This window comes from Cariama cristata, unplaced genomic scaffold (genome assembly GCF_000690535.1).
Source record: "Cariama cristata isolate BGI_N322 unplaced genomic scaffold, ASM69053v1 scaffold16306, whole genome shotgun sequence".
Taxonomy (NCBI): domain Eukaryota; kingdom Metazoa; phylum Chordata; class Aves; order Cariamiformes; family Cariamidae; genus Cariama; species Cariama cristata.
In genome coordinates this window covers 13,121-22,672 of record NW_009623930.1, presented here as the reverse complement: position 1 = coordinate 22,672, position 9,552 = coordinate 13,121, and the positions used below count along the sequence as shown (strand labels likewise).

Genomic DNA, 9,552 nt, shown 5'->3' with positions numbered 1-9,552 from the left:
TAGTAACGGCAGGGCATAGTGAGATTGGAAGGAGTTTAGGTGGAGTTCTTCCAAGGCCAATGTTGGGACCTTTCTTGTTAAATATTTTCATTAATGTTTTCAGCGTCAAAAACCCTGGGCACGCTCAAAGCCCAAACTGGGAGCAAAGACATAGGTTCGTGTTTGATTCATGCCGTGTATGAGGAAGCAGGACCTGGTGCAAGATCCATAATTAAGCAGTGGTTTATCAGAGAAAGGCCTGACTTCATTATTAAGTTCTTCACTCGGCATGGCTCGGCTGAGCTCCAGCCTTTAGCTGCTTGAGTCGCAAAAAACCTTTTTTCTGAGTTTGAGCCACTATTATAAATCAAGTATTTCTACTAGTTAAGCCAGTTATTCCTCCTCAAATACAGAAAAGGAAAAAGCCCAAGTGATAATTCAGTGGAATCATTTGTAATGGCAGTGGGAATAATGAATAAATGCCTATTTTTAATTCATTTTCCTGCTGTGCCACCGCTTTATCATTTCAAGTTTTATTAAGCCAGCCCTCCCATTCTGAATTGCCGGGTACGCCCTTCATCGCTCAGTGAGTTTCCAGCTCTACCAGATGTTAACAGTAGAGACAGGAGAGGCCCAAACGCAAAGATTGACTTAGGGGAACAGAGCGTGGCTGATTGCCGCCCAGGCTTAGCGCAGCCGTGGACTTCACTAGAACAAAAGGTTCTGCTCCTCTGGGTTGCGTAGTAAAGTAGGAAAAAAAAAAGTATTTTTCCCAAACCCCAGCCACCCTAGGACTAAGGACTACCTTGCTAAAGCTTGACTGAGCACAGAGGTTTAATTCCAGCGAGGGAAGAGGGAAATCATTTACTCCAAGTCAGTGCCGCTCCCCTCAGAGCCCCCATCTCCCCCCAGCAGCGCCTCATCCCGGCTCCCTCCCCTTCCCCTGCCCGCACCAAGCAGAGCCCGCCCGCTGCGTTCCTGCCCTGGCCGTATCCCGTTACCGTCGCTTACCCGAGGCGAGGAGGAATCCGCCTCCAACTTTGTAGGAGCGGGGGTTGACGAAGGGCACGCCGCACACCAGCAGCAGCCCTCCCACCAGCCCGGCGGCGACGGCCAGCATGATGAACGCCGTCCAGAAGCCTCTGTACACTGCACGGGCAAAAAGAGTAAAGTCAGGGGAAAGGAAAGGAAAGCAAGCGCGGTTTTCTTCAGTCCGTGCTTAACTCCTGCTTCAGCAACAGTAAAAGCAATAACTCATAATGCAGCTCACGTTAGGCAGAGTTGGAGCTCCAGCTTTGCTAACTCCCTGCCGCGGCGCGGGTGCAACGTGCCTGGAACCGGTGCAAGTTCAGGTTGAATGTCATGCCCTACGTAATGGGATTGGAATGAGTACAAGGGGTTGGAAGGGTTTGCCAGGGAAGCACGGCACAAAAGGGGGTGAGAGTAAAGGACACCATTCTTAGCTGTGGCTGTGGGGGATGGAAAAGCTTGGCAAGAAAGGAAAGAAAATAGCAAAATTTGGAGAGATAGAATCAGACCGCATCTTTGTTCTATTTTAATTAACACTTATGGAAGGTGCCAGGTTCCTGGTTTAAAATAAATGCGTTTTTTGTTAGCAGGACTGCAGGGAAAACAGGAGCTCATAATTTCCCCCATTAATGGCCTTGCTTGACTCCAAGCAAGAGAACAGGGCAAGAGAACAGCTGTCTCTTCATCCACGGAATTTGGGGGTTTTGCTGTGACCATGCAACCACGCCAGCCAGAGCCGAGTAAGCTTGCATCCATCACTTCCCACAAGATGGGATGGAGCCCACTAATTTCAGTCGCCACAGAGTGAAATCTCTTCCAGTCACCACCTTGGCCAAAGGTGGTGGTCTTCAGACAGAGACCTTCTGATACCCTGCTCCCCATTCCCCTACTTTCTCTGATCCCCTCGGACCACTGCATCTCGCTCTGCCTGTTGTTTCTCAGAAGTAGTTACCAAGATCTAAGCCTAGCACGAGCAAGTGGGTAATGCTGAAATGATTCACACTTGAAAGAAAAATGATACAGAGAAGATGCGTTTTACTCGTTTGAAGCCATTTTGTCAGGAGAGCCACTTAGGAAGAGATAAGTATCTTGAACTCTCCAAAACCACAGAATTCATTTTCATGTTTAACCTCCCGTCACCCGCTGTTCTCAGGGAGCCTAAGAGGATGCAGATAAGGCAGAATTATCTCTGGAGCAGGTAATAGCTGGAGGACTCCTCTTCTTGGATGGCCTCCTCTTTTGTCATCATTTGCATATGAGGATGGACCATTTTGAAATAAAATGAGGGTTAACGACAGAAGCGTCTGCTCTCTGCAGTTGTCCGAAAGCTTTGCAGCGGGGCTGGTGCAGCAGAGGAGCCCAGTGCTCCCGCTGCCCTAAATGTGGGTGCTGAGATATCCTCATCTCCCTGGGGATGAGAGCAGGGGTGGGTGCCCCGCAGCACCCCGGGGTGCAGCCCCTGCGCAGAGCCCCTCCCAGCACCCATCCCAACGGGCATTTCTGAGAGGCAGCTGAAGAGGGTTTCATAGCAAGGGCTGACAGGCAGGGACAGATGCCTCCAGGGCCCTTTATTTAGTACGGAAAAAATAGTGTGTTTATCAGCAAGATCATTCAGAAACTAGACGTCATGCCTGTCTCTCCTAAGCAGAAGAAATCCCACCGCTTAACCCGCACGTTTGCCGCACACAGCCTGCAACGGGCTCCTCCTTCTGCCATCGGCAGGTCCCTCGTATCCATCTTACGCTACGGCGTGTTCCCCGAGGCAGGAATCCTGCACAGCACAGCAAAAGAAACTAGCTCCTCTCCCTCACATGCTCCTACTGACAAATGTGTTTTGTTTTGTTTTTTTTTTTAATTAATTCCTCATAAAAAAAAAATAAATAAAAAAGGTACTGCTAAAGGCTAAGGAAAAGGTCAAGATGTTTGTTTGTGCAGTACGCCTGCCCTGGATCCCCAGAGGCAATGCAGAGTGATGCACACTATTTAAAGAAATCAATTCATTTCAAAAAAGATCATTGAATTAATTCTAGCTGCTGCCACCAATTTAGCAAATTAAAATTCCTAACAGCAGCTGATTCATTAAAGAACTCGGAAAATACAGAGAAACATAAATAAAAAGGGAACCAGTTGAAAGGAGAGCTCTCCAACTGTGTAGTATTCGGTGTATTAAAAACAAGCCAGTCACTTATGTGGATCTTCTAACAATCTGGTCTTTAACTGATTTTCCAGTGTTTGTTTATTTTATCTTGCAACAAATCGACACCAGCGCTCTCCCAGGAAGCCAGACTCTGGAAAAGAGTCAGCACTGGGCTGCCACAAGCCTGTAGCCCAGGAGAAATTATTTTTCTTGTTTGTCCGCAGCATCTGGATTTGGCCATGAGGCTGAAGCCCTTTGCCTCCAGCTCCTCCCAGTGAGTGAGGAGGTGGGAGAGTGGATTTAGCATCATCCCTTGCTCATAGGAGTAGGTGCTGAGCACCCAGCGGGCGGGTGCACAGCTCATGGCCAGGCATGGCTGGCTCTGGAGGAGAGAAGACGTGGGAGAACATCTCAATGTGCTCACAGCTTCAGTCGGTCAACTAATCAAGGTGATTTTGTAAAGGAGTTTTCCAAAAGCCTTGGTCATGCTTGGCCACGTGTATTTACAACGGGAGAACCGCAGCACTGACCCACATCGTAAATCTCCGCCTGATCGCTTGGGAAAGGAGCTGCTGGGGGAGGAGGAAAGAAACCCACCTGCGGTTGTGTCGTAGGAAGGATGGGGGAAAGGTCCAAGAGTGATGGGCATGGGAAAGAGGTAGCCGTGCATGCAGAACTTGGGGTGTGCTTGGCTGGCTGAAAAAGAACAACAACAAAAAAAATCCCTGTTTGCTTTTATTTTCTGCAAAATCACAGTTATAGTATTTAGATGGCAATGTACTATTCTGCAAAACCTACAAAACCCTGACTGAAATCAGAAGGCTGGGGAGTAAAGGAGGATAGTAAATCCTGGCTAGAAAGAAAAAAGAAAAAGAAGAACGATGAGAGAGGGGAGATATAACAGATCTGAGACTGCTACCCGTACATCATCGCATCTTCATAACCTTAGTCTGAGGTGGACATAAATCATCAAAGATGGAGCAACCGAAATCAGTGTAAATATTCCCGTCGCGGTTTTCCTGCAGAAAATGTGTCAGACCGCCTGGAAGGGGCAAAGGTGTTTGGGTACCAGAACAAGCTACCTGACGAGACCTCCAGTTTGTGAGAAGGGAAAGCACAATTGGAATGGAAGTGCCCCATCAATATTAATACCACTGAGGCTTATCATGATTAACGGTAATAGAATGAATGTTAAATGAATTAATTAATGGTTGGCCACTTATTTAAATATGTTCCCCAGCTCAAAGGAACACTTTATAATAGGTGGACATTAGTTCATGCTAAATTGACTATGGAATACCTATTGAATTAATTATTACATCCATGAGAGCAGCAAATTAATTTGCCATGATCAATCCTATTATAATAAATACCTAAAGAAGTAATACAAATTTGCCAGTTATCAGAAAGAGTCATTTTACTTCAGGTAACATTATATTATATCATGTATTTCCATATAATGTAATTAGATGGCAAACTCCCTTTCTCAAGCCTGTCCCTTCAAAAAAATTTCAGTGTGAAAAATCTCGCATTGTTCAGTTGAATGGTGGCGGTAACCGTTCCTGCAAGATTTTACAGGAAACACAGGTCAGGGACTGGGGGACAGCAAAGTCACCTGAAATCGCAATCACTGCAGAGTAAATTCATTGTGGGAACCTGCATTATTAGCAGCCAAACGCCCTAAGAGGCGATCACGCTCCTCGGCAGGCACGTAAGCATCTTTGAGCGGATCGAGGCACCAGCGAGCGCAGGGCTGAGGGTTTCGCAGTGTTTAAAATCTTTGCAGAACTTATTTAAAATCTCTTTTTTTTCTATCCCTAATACTTCTCTAGGGCCGTGGCATCCCAGGGAAAGGCTGTGCTCTAATTAACCACTTTGCGCTAATGCGGGCGAGCTGGTTGCTGGCTTGGCCACCGGCGGGGCTGGTGCCAGGTGCGTTATGGGATGGTCTCACTCTTTTGCTCTTTCTGGTGGGAGCACCTGGTTCGCGGGGCCAAGACCCCACGCTTCACTGCACACAGGCCACCAGTCAGCACCAACTGGTGCCTCAGAACAGGTTTTGCCTTCTCCTTCCATATTTTTTTTTTAAGAGTGAACGTGCTTTCAGAAAAAAAAGTGATTTTTTGCATTGTTCTCTGTTTATTCACACGTGTAATTACAATGACCTTAAAAAGCAAAACAGGCAAGATCTTAAAATAAAGGTCTTGTGTGCTTAAGAGTATAAGCACATCTGGTTACAGCTCTCTGCGGTCCACCACTGCCCACTGCTAGAGGTCCTGAGCACCCAGGGAGACCACACACGTGCGCGTTCAGCCTTCCCCGTGCTGAAATCAGTGGGAGATGGGAATGCTCAGCACTCTGACGGCTGAAAACACTGACAGAACAGTGATGCTAATGTCGGAAAGGCAAGTGTTCAAATTTAGCAGACCTTAGATGAACGCAAACATCAGGAGGTATCGGGGGAGAGTTGTCCTTGCTGGTGGAAGCCACCACTCCACAAGACTTTGTAGGCGATACATTAAATGGCACCAAGAAGTTCCTACATTTCTGTGAACAACCCTCAGAGAGAAAAATCCAAGTCAAAAAAGGGTGAGTCAAATTTTCTTTCGATAGAGAGACGATGGGGGAAAAAAGACAGACAACCATCTCCTCACCCCTGGAAGCCCTTCTTGTGCTTGTTTGCCGTTCAAACTGTGAGTGAATGCTGTGGATATGGCGTGGTGGCATTGTACTCACTGTACCAGAAGGTCCAGATGGTCTCCGGGTGGCCCTCGCCAAAGAACCAGCACCGCCAGAAGAAGCCTTCATGATGGAAAGTGAGGATCTCCTTCCTGACCTCCGTCAGCGTTTCAACCTGTGGAGGAATGAAAGCCCAAGCTGATACAGGGATGTATCACAGTGGAAAGTGTGGGGTTTTTTTGCTTAGACAGTTGTTGCTTTCATCTTTTGTGAGGGTTTTCATTTGTCGTTGTTTGAGTTGGTTTTGGAGGGATTGGGGAACACAGAAACAGCTGCTGTCCTTGACTTTCTGCCGTGTCGCAGCTACAAGATGTTCTGGTAACAAATTGTCCTGCAGACCTTCACAAAACAGTTTCTTCTTTCTCTACTGTCTTTAAACTGCTGATTGCCAGAGCTGGAGGGGTATGTCAGGGAGCAGACCATTCTGGGCATATTCTACTTCTTAAACACTTTCCTTAAGTAAATGTTAATGCTGTTGTAACTAGTAGGAAGCAGGTTGATTACCAGGTAAGCAATTTTAGCTGTGACCCAATGCAATAGTTCAGATGTCCTTGCTACTCTACAGAAGCCACGTAAGGTCTGGCTTAACCCCAGAAGCCAGCCCAACTCTAACGCTCCCAATGAGCCTCTTCCAATCACCAGCCCAAAGGTTTCCCTCCTTCTATCCCTCTGCTGAGCCCAGTAGAAGTTACGCTAAACTTACGTGAGACACAAATTACTCTGCCCACACCGGCCTTCTCATAGACCATGATAGGGATGTTGACAATTTTTCCTTTTTTGTCAGTCTACTTCAACCCCCAGACCAGATCTGTGAGCACAAGGTTTAGGTCTTTCCAGAAGAGATGATATTGCAAAGTTGAGTCATGGATAATTTACCAAAAAACTTACTAAAACTATAGCCGAAATCAATTTTGTCTTTACGACATACCGTCTGGTAAAGGAGACATGACTGCTACAAAATTATGTTTTGTAGAGGATGGAGAAACTTCATACAGGCTTGGACCTTATGAACTAGAGGAAGGAGATGGGACTCAACGGGGAGGTGCTAGGAGATACCTCCCTTGCCTCCAGGTTTTTATGCATCAAGTTGTGACTGCTTCCAGCAATCTGACCTGATTCTCCTTTTACTTTCAGAACAAAATACTATGACCACGGTACCAAGCAGCTCTCAAACTTCATCAGCTGGATGGCTGCTGACTTAGTGCATCTACGGTGCGTTTAATTACTCTTTGGCAGACACTCGAGACCATCCTTATCTGTAAGGGACAGGATTTGCCAATTTAAGAAAGGGCAGAGAAGGTAAAAACACAGCCCGTTGTACACAACCGGTAACTGAAATAGAAATAATAGAAGCAGTGCTTGAAATAGAAATAAAATAGTTCAGAGGAAAGAGTAAGAGCAGTTCCTATTTCTGCCTGGCGCTTTTGAAGCCGCTCTGCCTCAGTGACAGGCACCCTAACGCTTGGCCAAGAGTGTATCTTAAATGTTTGAGATGCTTATTCTTGTCAGGCAGTGCAACGTCTCTAGTCTCTCCACTTCAAATTCCAACAGCACAAACAAAAATCTGAAACAATTAACATTGTCATTTCCCAAGTGCACAAAACCTGAGCGGCACCCCTCTGTCCGTGACTCTCTGCCATCTCCGGGGCTTTACTGTGCCCCTTTAAATAGTACAGACAGTGTCTTCTGCCAGGAAGTTTTTCTATCATACGTTATTTTTTTCAATAAAGTCATTTGGAAACATGACTCAAGCAAACGGTGTCCTACATTTGATTATGGGATTTCTGAAATGAAAGAGAATATTTCTTGCTGGCACCAAGGTGTTTACCCAGTGTACATCACCACACCAGAAAAAAAAAAAAAAAAAATCAAACCTAATTGGATTGAACTTTGAAGTCACAAAAAAATCTGCACACAACAAGGATCTTCCTGGCATTTTTAATCGAATCCACACATTGATCAGCACAAAAACATTTTTGAAGAGTGGGTGGCTCAAGGAACTGATCTGGTCGTTATTTCATTGAAGAGTTAGACAACAGCACGTGCAGCTAAAATCAAGCTTTCAAAAGGATCTCTAAACAAGTGATACCAGCAGTTAGCACTAAAATACCGAATTGTCCTTCGAAAACTACATTTCCTGCTAACTAAAATCCCATAGAAATCTTAAAATTAAAATCTATAGGCCTCCTCTTGTTAGATGGGCAGGAACTCTTGTTTAATCTCTTCTGCGTCTGATGTTCGCTTTTGTTTTCTGTCTGTGCTGTAGTCACATCACTTCAGAGGTAAGTGATTGCCAGGTCCTACACTTTGAAATATGAACTATTTTTAAAAGAAGAAACTACAGAGGGAGAAATCTTTTAATGGCAAATATCAGGAGATACCTTTTGTCTTTAGAGGCAAATACTGTCAACAAGTAAAGCTCTTACCTTTTTGCCTTTCATTCCCTAATGTTCGTATCTGCCAGACTACTGAAGTGCTGTCTTAATGTTTCCTAGACGCACTCTACTTCAGTCAAAATGCTAGATACTATGGAAAAACTGGTTTAGATTTTAAAGTTAGCTGAGGCTGACGTTTTACTTTAGCAGGTCACTTTCAACAAGCATAAATATTACCACAGATTTAAAATGTTAAAAAATTAAAATGTTAAAAATTTAAAATTTTAAATTATTTAAAATAAGTCAATCGTTCTGAAGTTAGACAGGATTTCAGCGTTTACCTCCCCGGTTCGCAGAGTGCTATTCCCATGCTCGAAGACACCGCAGGTCTCTGTAGCTAGAAGCCAGTAATCCGTCCCGAAAGCGATGAGAAAGAGCAAAACGCCGGTGCCGCCGAAGATCCCGGCTGTGAGGGCAGCTACGCCAGCCTTCATGGGGCAGCAGGTAGGCAGCAGATTTGGAAGTCAGAAAAGAAGAAAAACAGTGAAGTTTCCAGGGACACTGGAAGAGGAGGACGAGAGAAGTGCTATTTTTGGCCACGGATAATAATCTTCTCCTGGCCGGTGTGAGTTTCAGCGGGCGGTGGGAACAGGACTAATAAAAGCAGATGACCTGGCATAACCAAACAGCTGTGGCATTAAGGAACATGACAAATAGCTATTGAGACCGAGCAGGAAGATTTCCAAATAAACATATGGCCGTTCATGTCAGAAGAGCCGTGCAGAGAGCCCTTAGCCTCGGCCGGTCCGGCAGCGTCTGTAGGTCAGGAGTGGTTACGATGCAGAACTGCCCAGGACCCTGCGGAGTTTTTTAAACCCCTGTTTGTGCGTGAGATTAGCAGAGGTTGGGCAGGGCTTAAGCAGATCTGAACGCAATGATCTTTCCCGTGTCATCGAGTCCGCGGCTCCCACAGCCGCTGTTGTGAGATACCTTTGGCCGTGCCCTCGCCAGAGCTGTGTGGAAGTGGCACTTCTGGAACACACGTCTCCTTCAGCTCCTGCTTCCTCTGAACCAAACACTAACGCGGCTTTCACACAGTCACCCCAGAGATCCAAGTAGTAACATTAAAACATTGGTGCCATCTTTCATACCTCAGTGCTCTCGGAAGTGATGCAATCAACCCCTGCAGACACGTTTAAATCAGGCAGGTCCACAACTAGCTAGACAAGGAGCATTAAAACCAGGTGTACGTACAAATATACCTGGACTGTCTTGCTACGCAGCTGTAGAAAG

At 45.9% G+C, this 9,552-nt stretch overlaps 1 protein-coding gene across 1 annotated transcript; it reads right to left on the bottom strand.

Annotated features, from left to right (window-relative positions):
• Positions 1-990: 990 nt before the first annotated feature.
• LOC104163844 (transmembrane protein 182-like) lies at positions 991-8,753 on the bottom strand (the record flags this gene model as incomplete). The annotated part of the gene is made up of 4 exons (XM_009702971.1): positions 8,601-8,753; positions 5,882-5,999; positions 3,743-3,841; positions 991-1,128 (listed from the first exon to the last, which is right to left on the bottom strand). Coding segments are annotated over exons 1-4 (508 nt in total), but the record flags the coding sequence as incomplete, so codon positions are not given.
• Between the last annotated feature and the right edge of the window lie 799 nt (positions 8,754-9,552).